At 37.7% G+C, this 17,025-nt stretch overlaps 1 protein-coding gene across 4 annotated transcripts; it reads left to right on the top strand.

Moving 5' to 3' along the window:
* The first annotated feature begins 156 nt into the window (after nucleotides 1-156).
* LOC131770535 (gamma-aminobutyric acid type B receptor subunit 1) lies at nucleotides 157-16,509 on the top strand. Of its 4 annotated transcripts, XM_059086252.2 has the most exons (19): nucleotides 157-294; nucleotides 385-517; nucleotides 6,430-6,676; nucleotides 7,431-7,574; nucleotides 8,244-8,414; nucleotides 8,838-8,939; nucleotides 9,020-9,085; nucleotides 9,672-9,863; nucleotides 10,252-10,479; nucleotides 10,869-10,932; nucleotides 11,292-11,375; nucleotides 11,496-11,646; nucleotides 12,182-12,311; nucleotides 12,577-12,684; nucleotides 12,998-13,120; nucleotides 13,687-13,862; nucleotides 14,517-14,676; nucleotides 15,114-15,266; nucleotides 15,964-16,509. In XM_059086252.2, exons 3-19 carry the CDS (start codon nucleotides 6,443-6,445, stop codon nucleotides 16,081-16,083), a joined length of 2,406 nt encoding a protein of 801 aa, XP_058942235.2. In that variant the 5' UTR covers nucleotides 157-294; nucleotides 385-517; nucleotides 6,430-6,442; the 3' UTR covers nucleotides 16,084-16,509. The 4 variants fall into 4 exon arrangements, with proteins under 4 accessions (XP_058942235.2, XP_066020626.1, XP_058942236.2 ...); XM_066164529.1 differs by lacking the exons at nucleotides 157-294; nucleotides 385-517 and adding an exon at nucleotides 3,037-3,227; XM_059086253.2 differs by lacking the exons at nucleotides 157-294; nucleotides 385-517 and adding an exon at nucleotides 4,565-4,698.
* Nucleotides 16,510-17,025: the final 516 nt, after the last annotated feature.

The following is a 17,025-nucleotide window of genomic DNA, read 5'->3' as shown; positions in this document are numbered from 1 at the left end:
ATAATAACCTCGCGTTTAACAATCACTGATGAGCTAACCCTATGAATGACAATTTTCCCGACGTCGGTTTTTATCAACAAACCTAACAATTAAATGAAACGTGATCACGGTACCTTGATTGTTATTTTATACCTTAGGGCAATTTTCAATCCATCTCTTCCTTTAAGGAGCGCCGCTCGATGGAAAATCGCCTTATTTATCAATGTGAGCCATAAGCAAACTAACTTTCGTCTTCGTTGAAATAAGCTGGCGTTTATTCTCCAATCGGTTTGGTTAAATTAGAAGGTTGAGTCGGTAAGTGAATACATTTCAATTGGAAGTGTTGTTTTTATCCGATGTACATCTCTTCCTCGTCCGTGATATTGAATGGCGTCTCTCCTCTAGCCTAGATTGGTAAAACTTTCCACATTGGCTCATTTACAAGTACCTACACCCATAACACGTGCAGAGAGTCTGTGAGGAGCTCCCACCGGCATTTTTTATAAATCCTTAGAGAAATTGTATGTAAACTAACAAGGTTAGAGAATGAAATTTTAATACGTAGAATGTCATGTCTCTTTTCAGTGCTCTGTCATTACAGGAGGAGAGGAGTTTCGAAATGGTTTTCTTACAACCTACTAAAGCAAGTCTAAAAAATATGCAGTCTTTCTCTTGTGACAAATTTACTTGAAGAGCGAAACTGAAGCTTTGTTTTTTTTTTTTTTTTTTTTTTTTTTTTTTTTTTTGTCGTTTGTTTTTTATTACCTTTATTGATTTGGAGTTGAATTAGACGAAAATCAAAGATTTTCTGGCAAATTTGCCGAACTAACGGCCGCAGCAGATGTATATTACTTTGGTGAAAGAGAGAAGTGGTGTGGGATTTACAATAAGGTATTAACTTTACAAATTCTTTACAGACAAGCAAACAACGCTGAAGGAAAAAAGCACTTGAAGATTACGAATGTTTTCAATTAATTTCTGGCCATCTGTGTAGTATTGAATTTATCTGTAGGCACGAGAAGCTCGCTGAAACTTAAAAACGGAAGAAATGACTTGAGTCAGCCGCATGACTAATCTAAAATGGATAATAGAGATTTAAATTCAGACTTTTAACGAATGCACTAATTAAAAAAGGTAAAAATTTTCGTTAAGCCTGCGTGGGATAAAAACCGTCCGATCGAAAATCGTTAAAGCTTTCGAAAGTGGCTTAAAAATGTCACCTTCACATTTTTTAAAAGTTCTCTCCCGAATTAGGTTGAATTTTTCTAGGAAATAATTCCAGTTAATGACTGTGTTGAGAATTATCGTTTTCTTTTCCTTTCCGTTGTGTTTTGTTTTATTCTAATATTTAAATTCTACAGAAACTAAGCATTTCTATGCCTTCGAAGGATATAGTTCAATCATCGCCTGAACGATGATTTGTGCCTCTAGAGGCCAACCGGCATGCAGTTCTGTAACCGTGATCCTTGGGCCGCCAGCTGCAGCCCACTAATAGCCTTCCCACCCTCCCACTCCCATTCAAATGTTCCCGTTGCCTGTGGCGGGTTATCGACATGTGTTGAAACTCTAAATTCGATAACATCGAAAGCAGATAAGTTATGAGGAGCAATAGATTTTGATAACTGATTTCTTTTTAACTGTATATTGTTAATTTGCCGCGTCGAGAGGGAACCTTTAAAACGATGCATTCCGGTTTGTTTGGTTCGATTTGATTCATAGGCCACATAATGCTTGCGTGATCCAGTTTTTGCATCGAATTTGAACGTCTTAATGATGTAGGTAAAACGAAGGAATGCACCAACGAAACCGAACAAAAACACATAAATAGAGGATTGTCATCGCGCTAGGGGCAATCGGCAATGGCACGAATGATTCAGTTATTCGAAATCATAGCTTTACAGTAACTGAAAGCACTCGAAACGTCCCCTATCTACATTTGATCATGATATGGTAAGGTTTGGTAACTCTCTCGTATCGTTGTGGCATAGTTAAAAAGGGCTGGTTCGAGATCGATTCATCTTATGTTTTCAAAAAGCTTAATTCAAAGTATATTTTAGCGGGTTACTTTCTTCAAAAGGCGATGTTGCAATGGCAGTTTCAGTGTCTATAACAACTCCAATTTTAGATGGAGTGAATCAAGGTCTAGACTTAGGAAAGTTAAACCTGTTATTTGCAAAATTATGGAAAATTCGTTCGGCTGATCGACCAAATTTATTGCGCTTTACATCACAAGCCTTCTGAGGGAGGATTCATCCTCTCTTGAAAATCGTCGTTTAAGTTAAGGGTCATACAATTTTAATTTCACGAAGGTCATCATGGAAACGCATCCTTCAAAACAGAACGGTCCAATTTCGTCTTTCATCGTTTTTTTGTTGTTGTTGTTGTTGTTGAAGAAATTGAGAGTCGGCATTCGACCGTTACAACTTATTCAATTTATTCTAAATGAAAGAAAATTTTTCCTTACTCGAGTAAACAACCACTAAAGGGCACAAGTGTAGGACAACCGTCTCTCTTAATTTTCATGACAATGACAGCTGGCTAATTTAAAGTTATCACAACTTCACTCGAACAAACCAAATAAACAAAACCAAAGCTCTCCTCTCTTCTTTGTTCTTTGTTTATTTATCTTTATTGACTTGACGATGATGTGTATAAAGGTTCGTAATGAACTTAGAGTAAAGCAGGTAACATGTTCCTTAGATCAGAATTATTAAAATTATTGGATGCAAAATATCTAGCGTTCACAGTCTTTCTGGAAAGTTTTCCTAGAAAAGTTTAAAATCAGGACTCTTAGTAGACTGATAGTTCAGCAGTTTGTTTTAACATACTGCTGAAAGAAGAAAACTCACATCAAACAGATATGTTTAAAACATCTCCCAGGTGTAAGTTTTTTTTCTCTTCCCGTCTGTCTTTTCTTTTCAATATTTTTTACTACCGACGATCGATAAGGATGCAAAACGAAAAGTGTTAACTAGCTACGAAAATTTTCATTATAATTTCAACGCACACAATTAATTATCATCTCACGTGAAGCTGAAAGAAATGACCCATGTTAATCGTATACTTTAGCTAGTACTTTTGTTCTTTCCAACTAGTTTTGTTGATGTCTCCATTAAGAATTAAAAGAAGTAGCTAATTATTCGCAAGACCACACAATAACAATAAAAACGAGGTTTGAAGAGAAACGCAAAAGCAGTACGCGGAATGCATGATGAATGACGCTTTTCAAATTTCAAGATGGAAAACAGGTAGGCCCTCTGACTTTTTTAAGACATGAAAATTAGTACACTCTACTCAGTGGAAACAAAACATTTATCCATATTTCAATCCTCGTAGCAAAAGGGGGTTGAACTGCATGCCAGGTTGAGTTCTGCTTGAATTCTTTCTCTTTAACTGAACTCCACTCAGTGCAACTAATGTAAAATACGATATGCCAAGAATCAGAGAATTTTTCAGTTTCAGCCAATTTTTAAGAATTTTGTCATTATGGAAATATTTTACCATAGTGTAAAGACTTTGAATTGAGTTAAGACAGCATAGGGGATGAAACTTCGCAGTATAGAGCGTTTCTAAGAAAACATCTCGTAGTGTGATTGAACGACGGACTGAAAACAGTTTTGACTATAACAAAGGGAAATTGATTCAAAATTTTATTCGGAAACTACTGAAGACAATGTGGATGGTAGTCAGTAATCATGTTTACAAATTGATCGGATATTTCCAGCGGTTACACTCCACGCTCATAGAGCAGGTGTAAAACCATCCCTTTATAGTTAGCTTAGAAAGAAATCGTCTGCCGTGAATAACCAGTTCCCATCTTGTTTTAGCTTAACTTAGCTTGTGAAAGCTAACTTAACTTAGCTTGTTTCTTTTTTTCTGTAATAAAGAATCATAGAAATTCCTTGGAAGAGATTTTTTTTTAATTTGCTTCTCAGTCTTCCTTTAAAAAAAAAACTTTAAATTGGATCATTGGAAAAGGAATAACTTACCTACCTTTTTCCATTTTGATTGTCGCTAGGCTCAGTGCGTTTTTAATTTTTATGAGGAAGGCGGAAAATACATAAGTATGACAAGCAGTCACATAGACAGACGTCTGTCATTCAGCTTGTACACAAGTCTAAACAAATTGACAAGGTTTTTAGGAGTGGATTCATGTTACGTCAAATTCTATTCGCTCGCGCGTGATTAAAAACTGATATCTTGCAAATGACATATGTAGACTGATAAAGTAGAACTTTAAAATTCTTGCCCTCTTTTAAACTTCAGCGCGTGTTGAAGTATCCGTTCTTATAAAAAATATTGTTCTGGTTACATCTGTAAAACGAGGGCTTCGTGACAAAGGTTCCTTATATTCTCAAGGTAGTTAAGTGTCGATTTAAATGAAGTTTAGCTGGTGTATGCATAAGAACCAAAATAGTGAATATTTTGAGACTGTAAATTAGTTCTGTACTAATTGCTTTCTTCTGGCAAGCGCGTATAATGATAATTTTACTCATTAAGCGGAAATGACTCTTACAAAAGCCGAAATGTTTTCCGGCAACTTTAATTGCTTTCGAGGTACTAACGCACACAGTCAAATTAAAAAGCTATCGATCGAATCCCTCTTTCATGAAGACTCCTTGTCTAGCAAGAGACGATTTTTACACAAAAATCAAGAGTCGCACATGGATAACTGGATGACCCCCAACCCGACGCCTTAAAGGAATAACATTTGACTCGGTGGGTAAAATTAATTCGCATCCAGGTGAGCTCTGACATACTTCATCATTGGGAATTGTTTAAAACAATTGCACTGCTGGAAACGGGTGTCAAACAGGAATCGCTGCAGTGCAAAATCTAAAGCTTTTGGCAGCTTTAATTATCAGGCTGGAAATAACGCTTTGATATTACAGACTAAGACACCTTGGTGATTTTATTGTGGTTAAGTGCGGACATTATTTTAGGCCGCGAAGCAAACTAGTTAGTTTCGTTATACGAGAAACAAATTCCTCTTCAGAAGCCGTAAAATAAGACCTTTCGACTAATTCCAACGAGGATTATAAAACCACGTTTGAAATTTGTCGAGGACAGTCATAAGATGACGATGATTTCGACTCTCTTGAGCAAACACGAGAGGCCTTCTTGGAAGAAGGCGACAGAGCATACAAATGGTACGAGGGCATCTGTTTCAATTTGAAAACAAATTGGAGCAATATTGACCATGACAGAAATTTCAATGGCTAATGCGTGAAAATTTATTCTTAACAAGTTATACAACCTTAGGTGAGAGATTTATTGAGGCCTAAACACAAAACACTGCTTTTTTGTTTATAAAGCTCTTAGAACCCCATTCCAGAAAGGGGAAATTGTTACAGCTTGAAAAAGAAAATATAGATGACCTTCTTAAATTATATTCGCCAACCTTATATAAATTTCTAACCTCTAAATAAAACATTATTACGGAGGTTTCCAGGTAGTTGTAATCAGTTGAGCAAGAAAAGGTATTTGAAGGAAAATACCGGCCAATGAAAGCACGGGGAATTTGGGCTGCATTCACCACATGAATTTCGTGTTAAGAACGAAGACTCATGAATTAATGTTTCCGTCATTACGACTATTACAGGGCTTATTAGCCGGGCACTGCAAGGTTTGTAAAATACTAGCGAATAAATTTTTAGAAACACTTTACTTGAAAGTGAGTAGGAAATTGATCATGACTGAGCCAAGAGGATTTTAAAAAATTCAGAGCTCTAAGCTACAATAAGTTAACGATGAGCCTGTTGGAAATTGAAGATTCTTAATCAGTCGAATACGAAAAAACCTCCTACAGGCTAATCAACCTTGTGGAAATCTTCTTGTACGCAGCCAACAAAAGAAATATTTTGTTGTCTTCCAACGTGAGTGCAAAATTTATAGTAGAAATTAGTCGTAGTTGGTTGAAAAAAATTATGGTGTATTTTCAAATGTTTATTCTTATTATATCTCAAAATCCCTCAAGCAATTTCCTAATTTGAGTTTCTCATTTTAAGTTGTTTCTTAAAAAGCCTGGCAGTTGTTAACGTTAAATCTTCGAGTGAAACTTAATTTACAACGTCAAGATTTTTCCTAACATCGTACAGGTTAAGTTAGTACTTACGAATTACTTTCTGCTCCTACAAAAACTTATGATTTAAAGAAAATACAGTTTAGTGAGTGAAGCATGATGTTGCTTGGTAATGCGGAAGACCCTTCTGATGACGTTTAAACGATTTCAAGCTGTCCCTGACCCTGTCTGGTCAAATTTCACGAGATGTCATTTTTAATATCAGCACTGTGTTACCAAAGGAAATTGCTTCATCAAAGCAATTGATAATTATGACTAGTTAGTAAAAATATTTTGAAGTATGATATTAAGAATTTGAATATATATATTATTTGTTGGCCCTCGTGAGTAATGTTTCTAGCTATTTGTGTTGTTTTTTCGTGTCACAGGTATATAATCACAATGTCTTTCTATGGTCATGTGCTCCCTCTATACATCTTGGTTAATAATCTTCCCCACGTAAGCGCAAAGACGCCTCTTTACGTAGGAGCCTTATTTCCTCTGACGTCAGAGCACAATGACGGATGGACAGGCGGTAAAGGTATTTTACCAGCTGCGCAAATGGCGCTCGATCACGTGAATAGAGCCGGAGTATTAAAGGACTATGAGCTAAGAATGATTTGGAACGACACCAAAGTAAGGATTTCCTAAATTTGCTTTCGTCTGCACGTTATTTTTTGTTTTATTCTTTTCTAATTTTTTTCCTTTTTGATGCTGTATTAATTTTTAATTTTTTTGTTTTTTTGAAGTTTGATAGCGTATTGATTCTCTTGGCAGCATAAACGTTACTTAAAGCACAAAATAATAGGAACTTTGTTGCTTAATTTGCCTGGATGATGAAAGTACATCGCATTTCGAATAGTAGATAGAAAAGATGGATTCTGGCACATTAAAAAAAAAAAATCTGAAGTATCCCCAATTTTTTTTTTTACTAACACCACTCACTACCTTCCATAAGTCTTAACTTACTCCAATGTCTCACTTCACCGGAGTAAGCTAAGGCAGGAGAGATAGTGAGTAGTGCTAAAGAAAATTCCAGAAACTTCTGATTTTTTTTTTTGTTGTTGTTGAAAATTTGCCAGAACCCGTCTTTTCTATCTAAAAGAATCACGTTTACGCTATTTAAGAAGAAAAGAAAAGTAGGCGCAAGGTAAAATAAAATTTCGCTTTCCACGTTTGCAGTATCGTCGACTCCAAGTCTATTTTGCTGAAGAACAAATCAGACCCATCAGAAATCTCACACGTCTGATTACATAATGAAGATTTTAGACTTCGAACGTGTTAACCGACGTGAGAAAAACGTGTAGTACGTCTCCGCTAAGCAGCTCGCCCAAAAATACTCAGATCTTTAGAGAGTTATTGATTTTTAACATGAGGTTATTAATTGCAGGGTTCACCTGGCTGGGCAGAACATATCCTTTTTGAATTCCTTCATAAACAGCCTCGTAAAATCATGTTCCTCGGAGCTGGGTTCTCGTCGTGTAGCACGGTGGTTGCAGCTCTGGCTGGACTTGATCAATGGGCAATACCACAGGTATATCGTGGAGAAAATTATAATGTGAATGATATTGCTCCTTTATTCACGAAAGGTGGCAGACAACTTGAAAATATCAGTGATGACATGATAAGCATGAAACATTTTTATGTCTAGTATATTAGGAGGAATTTTCATTCTACAACGTTCTCGTAAGAGTTAATAGTTTTATTCGATCGCAGCTCAAATACAGCAACTGAAGTAACATGACACTAAAATCTTCCGAGCTCAAGGCAAAGTGCCCGAGTATTTTATTTATTTATTTATTTTTGTGTCAAACTGAGTTATCAAGGACTTTATTCTTGGTTAATAAGGAATCTCCAAATGAAAGTAAAAGGTTAACCCTTTAAATCCCAAGATCTCATTGGTAATTCTTTTTACTGTCTGCCATACAGTTCTTGAGATGTTAGTTTGGAGAATTTGGTATTGGATCAACTTATAATCCCCTAATTTATATTTTTCTTTATTCTCATCACTTGTCTTCTTGATATTGTATTGATATTGTAAGGAGAAATTCTGTCTTGGTCACTCATGGGAGTTAAAGGGTTAATTGAGATTCCTTCCTCGGTGCACTTGCTTTCGTAAAACCCAGCGGTGGTTCTTTGCACAATTCGATCCTCAGTCAGAAAAAGGCAAATATCAATTGTTTTCCTTTTTTATTTACAACAGATATCGTATTCCAGTACATCACCTGAGCTGTCTGATAAAAAGAACTATCCGTATTTTTACCGTACGATACCAGATGACACTTCATTAAACGAACCCCGGATCGCATTACTAAAAACGTTCAAATGGAGTCATGTCGGTACCATCTTTCAGGAGGAGGACATACACAGAACGGTAACTATTAGCGCTGTGGGACACGCGTCTCTCCGCCCGCGGAAAGATTTGAGAAGAGTTGAGGAGAAGTTTGCCTGGGGTTCTGGTACTAATTATCAGTGCCCGACCCCTTGCAGACCTTTTGACGGCTTGTGTTGCTCAAGGCCTGACACTTTCCCGCGGGCGTAGAAACGCTGGTGCCGGGGTACAAATAATGAGGGCTTGGGCAAAGGTTCGGTAGCTTTCTATTCGTTATCATTTGATGGGGACAGATTTAAATCAAATATTTCTATTTCTCTCTAAGAGACATCGAAAGCAGTCTCCTGTATCATGTAATGTTGGAAACCTTTCAGAGTTATTTCTTGTTGCCTAATTTGCTTGTTGATTGGAGAGATCTGGCTCTGACTATGAAAATGAATTAATCCATGGCAATTTATTCCACAGGCTGTAACTGATCTTCATACCCTGTTTCTGGAGAATGGTATCGTTAAACTTTCTTCCGAGAGTTTCAGAGAGGATGCGCATGCCCAGGTGGAGAATATGAAGGTAACTCACCACAAAAGCAATAACTTTTAAGAGAGCAGTAAGCCTATTGATAAAATTATTCTTTGTTCATCAATACTCAGAAAAGAGGAGCAAGAATCATCCTGGCTAACTTTTTTGGTAAAGGCGCTCGACGAGTGTTTTGCGAGGTAAGCTCATATGACCGTCATCTTCTGCTCTTACCAAACTTTTAATTTTTTTATTTTTTATCTCTTTTTTTTATTTACTTATTTATTTATTTATTTTTTTTGTGGTCCTCTCGAATAAGGAAGATAAACCGCAGGCCCCGTTTCTATACACTTCTCGTAAAGAGTAGGGAACGCAGCTCCCGGTATTGTGGTCTGGGCTTGTTTCCGAAAACATTCTTAAATTGGGGGCACCTGCAAAATTTCCCTTGAAAAATTGTGAGCTGCTCTGGCAAAAGTCCTCCGCAAGATGCGTAAAGCAAATTAGAGGGTTTTAGTATGGAGAGTGTACTAAATAAATGCACGATAATTTCATAAACGAGACATGGTAATCCAAGACTCCAAATCGAAATGTTCGGGTTCGAGGCCTAGCAGGGTTAACGTGATGTTGCTTTCTATCTTTCTGTTTATTCACATATCTATTTTGCAAAAAACCGTTCTGGACCAACAACTTCCAATGAAGAGTAGCAATGTTTTTGTTCGTTTCATCAAATGGAAGCCTTTATAAGCTTCATAAGACTTAACCCCCAGTATATTCCTGATACTGTAGGCGTACAAACTGCGCATGTACGGTGCAAAGTACGTTTGGATTCTCCTTGGGTATATAGAGAAAAACTGGTGGCTATTCAACGACTCCAGTATCACTTGTACGTCACAGCAGTTGTTTGAGGCTATGGATGGTCACCTAGCAACAGACTACTTGTGGAGTGCTGGGTCAGAAGCAAAAACAGTCTATGGAAAGGTATGTTTCCTGTGTCTTTCTCCTGTTATTAGAAATTAGTTAGGGAAGTCCTTATATTGCACTGAGCATACTTACTGCACATGATTGATTCCTGTTATTTGCTTGCGTATAAGGTTCATGAACACACACCAGTGGGAGAAAAAAGATGAAAAGTGGAAGTCGTAACATTTTTTCTCGATGACGTATTCTCCAGTTTAATAAGTGGCTAAGATTATCTAGCATACAAGTCGAACCTTTCTTCATTTTATTTGCAAGATCTAGTTTTTTTAACGTAAGCTTAGACAGGGGAGTAAGCTTTAGGGCTTAGTAATACTCATACTTATCACCCCATGGTAGCAACATTTCCAGTTGTTCAAGCTTATTCCAGGCTTCCCTATCTCTCATTTAGACGGTTAAAGATTTCCAAGTTGAATACGAAGCCAAAGTCCCTCTAGAATCACGAGATGTTCACCGTGGCTACGCATACGACGCTGTGTGGGCCGTGGCCCTTGCGCTGAATAGAACCATCCCTCAACTTTCCCCTACCACGCGTTTAGATAATGTACCATATGGAAACAAGTCCTTATCAGTTGCACTTACTAAAGCTCTTCGAGGAACCAACTTTTCAGGGGTAACGGTGAGCTGAAACAAGCTTTGTAATTGACACTTGTGATAGATTTGTTTGCTTTTTTGGGGGGGGGAGGGTGGGGAGGGTAGCGCTCTATCGTTACTGATTAAATGAAGAAAAAAAGCAAAGTGTATCATTTGAATGACTCGAGAACATAAAATTCTCTTGCTATGCAATATTGCTCGATAAAGGAAGAAATTTGAAATGAAAACGATTCCTTAATGTTTGAACCCAGAAGATTCCTCACTATTTGCCCCGTGCGCTAAGAGTTGGTGTGGAAGTTTAGTATTAAGAGCGTCAAAAACGCGCTTAAAAAATGTGGTTTAAAGTTGTGTGGAAATAGCGTTGAGGGCAATAGTTTTCCAAACCATTTCGTCACTAACTCTGTTTTTCCTCAGGGCCCCGTTGGTTTCACCAGCGAAGGAAACAGAGCTGGAGACACACAAATAGTTCAAATGAAAGGTCGTTCAAATATTTACATATCTATCGAGTAATCTCTTTAAGACCCAGCCTATTTTCATCGTTGTGGAGAAGAAAACCAGAGCTATCTGTTATCTAGTACTCAGGGCTGTTCCGACCATAAACTTTGACGGGTTCGTGGTTCAAAATTAGAAGCACACCACTTTTGTTTCATAAGCGTAGCTTAAGCTTTTGATGAGTAAATCAATTTTTCCTTAGCATAGAGTGTGATAAATCCATGTACCGTAGACCGCGCCGTTTTCAATTTCGTAGGAAAATGAAAATCGTATTTTATTTTCGTTATACCATAAGTAATTACCGCAGTGTGATAGAATCTATAACGTGTTTCTTTACGTTTATAGATGGGCGGTACGTAACCGTTGGGCTCTATCGCATCAACACGGGTGAGATAACTTGGGAAGACTACGAACCTATTACATGGAAAGGTGAATTAAAACTTTGTCATGTGCGCACATGAAACAGTGTTTAACAATTCAAACTACAATCTTGAACTCCAATGTTTTGTTGATACAACACTTACCTGTCCTAATGGTGTTACGTAATAGGAGGATCGCCCCCAAGGGACAAAACCAAGTTGGTGTATGAGTTGATGTCAGTATCTGTTCCACTGTTTACATTTATGGCGGTACTAACGTCACTGGCTATAATCATCTCTCTGTTCTTTTTGTGGTTTAACATTACTAAGAGAAATGTCAGGTATGAAATGATGCTCGGGATCCACGTGAATCACAGAGGCGGCGCAGCGTTTTGAAAGATAAGGCGGAAAGGGGGGGATACCGTACACGGAGCCAAGTGTATACTCTTACTCAGGCTTGCATAAATTTTTTTACGTTGTTCAGCGGCAGAGCCAAACCTGATTGCCATCTTAGCAGCGTCCAGTTTTTCTGCGCTCCAAGTTTGACAATGAGGAGGCAAGCAGTCGTTTCCTCTCGCAAAGAGAATTTCTGATGAAACAGTGATCATTTTACCAAGATGGTTTGATGCAGCCACTTTCAATTATGTCGACACTGAAACGCAGGAAAGGGAAAGGAGCTTTGCCAGGTTTTGGGGTGGAGAGAGGGGGGGCTAGAATCCCTTTCTCTAATGTGTATTTTGATAATAATTCATCCGGGTACCGTAATAGACTTAAGAAACATAGCCGAACTCGATGCAGTTTAGAGTTGTGGCGATATTTATTTACATCTCACTGTTATTAAACTTAATCATAACCTGTGTTTGATTTACACAAAAGGTTCATCAAGATGTCTAGTCCTAATCTGAACAACTCTGTTCTACTGGGTTGCACGTTAAGTTACATCTCAGTGTTTCTGTTTGGTTTGGATGGCGGATTTATCTCCAGTGGTTACGAGATTATATGCGCGGTGAGGATCAAACTTCAGAAGTACTGAGTTGCAACACAGTTGCTTTTATTTTAGAAATGTTTCCGCATCATAACCATGATGCCTAAAGCTGTTTAAATTGCCTGAATATTCTATTTTATCGATAGGATGATGACAGCCTCCGCCAAATTTGAACTCAATTGTTAATTGCGACTTAACTGCTTTTTCAAACGTGAGGAATTTCAAGCACATATCTCGAGTGTCAGCTTAAAATCTCAAGTTAACACTTTCCGAACTTTTTTTTCAGAGCAGAGCCTGGACCCTCTCTCTTGGCTTCAGTCTTGCATATGGCGCCATGTTTTCCAAGACCTGGCGAGTACATTTGATATTTACCAACAAAAAATTAAAACGAAAGGTGATTAACGTTGTAAAGCAAACTGAAGTTCAGATCTCTTTTTCAACGCAGGCACTTGATTTAAAAGCTGGCTTTACTTTCTTGAGTAAAAACAAAATAGCATAATAAAATGCTAGTTTAACTTTCAGTTATGCAAGAGGGGTAACAGAAACCAGAAACAGAAATTTTGTGGTTTATTGATCGCAAATATTAATGAACAGCTGTCAAATGTTACAACTCGTCGGTGATTGTCTGCAAAATACGTTGGCTCTCACGAGAAAAAATTTTTCTATGCTTTTGACGATATCACTGGCTCTGCGCTTACGTTCTTCAGGTTGTAAAAGACCGACATCTATTTGCCGTTGTCTGTCTTCTTGTAACTGCTGACGTCATCTACCTCACGGTCTGGCAACTGATGGATCCTATGACAAGAATTGTGCGTGAGTTTGTGAAAGAGGTGAGAACTATCATGTAATATGATAAATTTTCAATAGTTTGACGCTGCACGGCTTTTTCGTGTCTTGCGGGAACAATATTTTGCTTTTAAAAGGACAACATAAAACACTTTGCCTCTTCCTATGTTTAGTAACAATTCTCAGACTTTGTGTGCACATGACAGCGAGAATTATCAAAATGTTGATTGTGCTATTCCCCTATCGCCATTGTGCTCAGACTCATCCAATAAATGCTTTTTCTCGTTAATAATGGCGATCATCATTTAAGTTGCCAGATGGAATGTTACCCGTTTATTACTTAAACGTGACAACTTGACTGCGGATAAACCATTCCGTAATTAACGCATAATGCGAAAAAAAAGGAATTTATTTGTAACATTACGAACCTCACAAAAAAAACGTGTCGCCCTTTTTGTGGGTGGAATCCCAAGAAAGTGCAAGACAAAATTATTTCTTCTTGGCAAACGGCAATGTGCTATACCTGCTCTCAACTGTGACATGTAGGCTCATACTAAACATAATTTATTGTTAACGGCTAACCCGTTTTTGTTTGTTTGTTTGTTTTCAGTCCTTAGATTCCGATTTGGACATTACTTTAGTGAAGCAGCTGGAGCTGTGCGAATCTCGATTAACATACCGCTGGCTTGGTGTGTTGTGTGGCTACAAAGGACTTCTATTGTTATTTGGGGCGTTCCTTGCATGGGAAACAAGAAACGTTTCAATACCTGCGCTAAATGATTCCAAGTACGTTGTGCATCAAGAAGTAAAAATTTTTGGTTTTTTGCCACCGCACTGCCTAGAAGTGGGCAGACGAGCTCCAGCTTTCCATGAAGGCTGATAGAATTCTTTCAAAAAACCTATATTCTACATACATCAGTATACTATGTCAAACAAAGAAAGAATTTTCTGATTGTTTTATGGACGAGCAAATCCGTTAGTTTGGAGGGTAGGTCCGCTCTATGAACTGAAAGACAACCATCGCGAATACGTCAGCCATTATGTCAATCAGAATTATCGTTTAACTCCCATGAGCGACCAAGACAGAATTTCTCGGTAGAATATCAATACATTATAAAGCAGAAAAGTGACGAGAATAAAGTAAAATATCATTAGGGATCGTAAGTTGATCCAATACTAAATTCCCTAAACTAACATTATTAGTATTATACAGTAGACAGTAAAGAAAATTACTGATGAGATTTGAGTGGAGTAGATTTAACTAATCTAGTATATTAGATTTTCGAGGAATATATTTTTCAGATTCGACTAGGTTGGTATATATTGAAAAATAAATACTGTTTCTTTAAGATCTTTGAAAAACTTTCTTTAGGTCTACATTGTTGAGAATAACTACCACTGCGTATGTCTCGTTAACCGGTGATGTATTTTTCTTTGTAGGTACATTGGTATGTCTGTGTACAACGTGTTCATCCTGTGCGTTATTGGTGCGCCGATATCATTGGCCATGAGGGAAGAACCAGATGCTTCGTTTTCTATTATCTCTGTTTGCATTATCATCTGTACCTCTATTACTCTGTGTCTTGTGTTCATACCGAAGGTAAATAATATTTATTAAGAGTCATGAACACAAATAGTCTATGTTGCCGTGCGTCCGTTCAATAATAGGTCACAGATGACGTCAACAAGCTAGGTGCGCTTCGTGTGCCACTTTTTTGTTCTAACCACATTTTGATGTCATGGGTGATCTTTTATTGAACAGACCCACCACAATGTGCAATCTTCTTGTTTTCCAGTTTTTTTTTTTTTTTTTTAATGACGAAAAAGCAAGGTGTTGCTTATGGTGACGTTATCTATGCATCTGTCTTCGTATTGATCATATGTAAGAAGCAATCATAACGCGTGGAAGATTCAGCGCATCATAAAAATTTATGTAGCATCTTGTATCGCAAATTCTAGTTACCTTCTTTAATTATCTACCATCCTCCCTGGAAATCTATCCATACTAAACCGAAATTAATCGATCTTTATATTAAGGTGCTAGAAATGAAACGTGCTAGACTGGTTGGTGAGGAATTGTGCCGAACGTTTACCACCAATAACTTAATTATTGAAACAAACAACACTATGCCAACAATGGATATCGAGACAGAACGACAACTGATGGAACTCAAGAGGAAAATGGCTGAGGTAAGAATAGAAATTACTCTATAGTTTTAAACGATTTTTTAAAAATTTTTATCAAAATCTATCCCCGAGACCATACGTTATTTAAGATACAAACTCTCTCTCGCAATACATTACCTATAGTTAGATTACTGCACAATACTGATCTCAATAGACTCCTAACACACTTACTAGAAAAGTTCATCCAAAATAACTTAATCATACAAGCATTCTTGTTTTGTTTTGTTTTGCTTTGTTTTCACCTGTTTATTTGTTTGCCTTTTAAGTGCAAGGGGATAAGATAAAGGCTGTAAGTTAACTAACCTTGTCAGGTAACTAACCCTATAAAGAACATTGATGGTTCAATGCTATCAAAGTAAAACCAGAGCAATCGCAGCATCCGATCACAGGAATGGAAAATACACAAGGAGCGAATGGAACAAGTGCGGGAAAAATCGAGTTTCCTGGTCGTATTGCTTTTTTTGTCTTGCATCTGATTCGTTGAGATGATTTCAATTCGCGTTTGATTGCCAGATTTGGTACATGTCAAACCAAACTCAATATAATACCGACGCTTTCATATTTTCAGCCCCAAGATACAATTATTACATTCTAGCCCCTGATATGTAACGGTCATATATATGATTGTGTGATCAAACATTTAAAGCTCATATATTTTCTTCTCTTTTTTTTTTTTTTTTTTTTTTTTTTAACCATGCAGAAAGACAAAGAAATCAGGGAACTGAGGCTTCGCTTAATGAACTCTCCCAGCGGGGGTAAACAATCCCACAAGATACAAAAAAGTAGTACAGAGGACATTACACCTATCGACAAAGCTTAAGTGGCCGAGGTGCCCGGGACTTTAAGACACATTTTTGTGTAATTTCCAATAAAGCGTCAGTCATCAGGCGGTGGTGAATGAATGGACACGGGATATATATTGGATATTCAGGCTATGAGAGAGTATTCCCAGGTCTCGTCAACCAGAATGACGTAGGAATTGATTGATTTGTGAATGTAGGACCCACTGATAATGATGAATAAATACGACAACCAAACTGAGCAGGCAGGGGTGAAGCAGAACGTCACTTTTTGGACGATATCAAGTGCTTTGAAGGTTTATTAGGAACTACGACATACTGAAAATGAGCATTTGTACTTCAATCCAAAATATCCATAAACAACAACCAAGGAAACATCGTGCAATATTATAATGATTTTAAAAATCAATTTTATTACTTAAAGTAAAGCTGAGGTAATATAATGAAATGAAGTATTGTAGTAAATGAAAAACCAAGTTCACCTTAGTCTTTCAAGAGTAAGGTAAATCAGTGACTCATTCTGCCGGAGCCTTTTCTGGCCGACAGTTGCATTGCCACTGGTTGAATTGCAACTCCCCCTAAACCGGATGCAGTTTACACCTCCCGGAATTCCGTTAGGTGCCCCTGCCGACTCGGTTATACCCATCTACACTCCAAGGGGGCTGTCCCTGTCCCTCATCTACACCCCTGGGGAAAAGAGGCACTGTGATTGTTGTGACCTGTTCCGGGCGTTCATTTATTAAAGGGAGCAACTGAAAGACTAATCAGCGCAATAGTATCCGCGGACTGAAAAGGGGAGGGAAAGGACCCAAACCCTAACCCCCTTCGTTTTTTCTCTCTTCCGCCGTTTACTATCTCGCTTCGTTTTAATAACTGAACGCCTGGAACAGGCTACTCACCAAGGAACACAACACAATGACCCGTCTAGGTCTCGAACCCAGACCTCTTAAAATTGGGACTCC

This window comes from Pocillopora verrucosa, chromosome 3 (genome assembly GCF_036669915.1).
Source record: "Pocillopora verrucosa isolate sample1 chromosome 3, ASM3666991v2, whole genome shotgun sequence".
Lineage (NCBI taxonomy): Eukaryota > Metazoa > Cnidaria > Anthozoa > Scleractinia > Pocilloporidae > Pocillopora > Pocillopora verrucosa.
The sequence above is the reverse complement of the archived record's forward strand: the minus strand, read 5'-3'. Positions and strand labels throughout refer to the sequence as shown.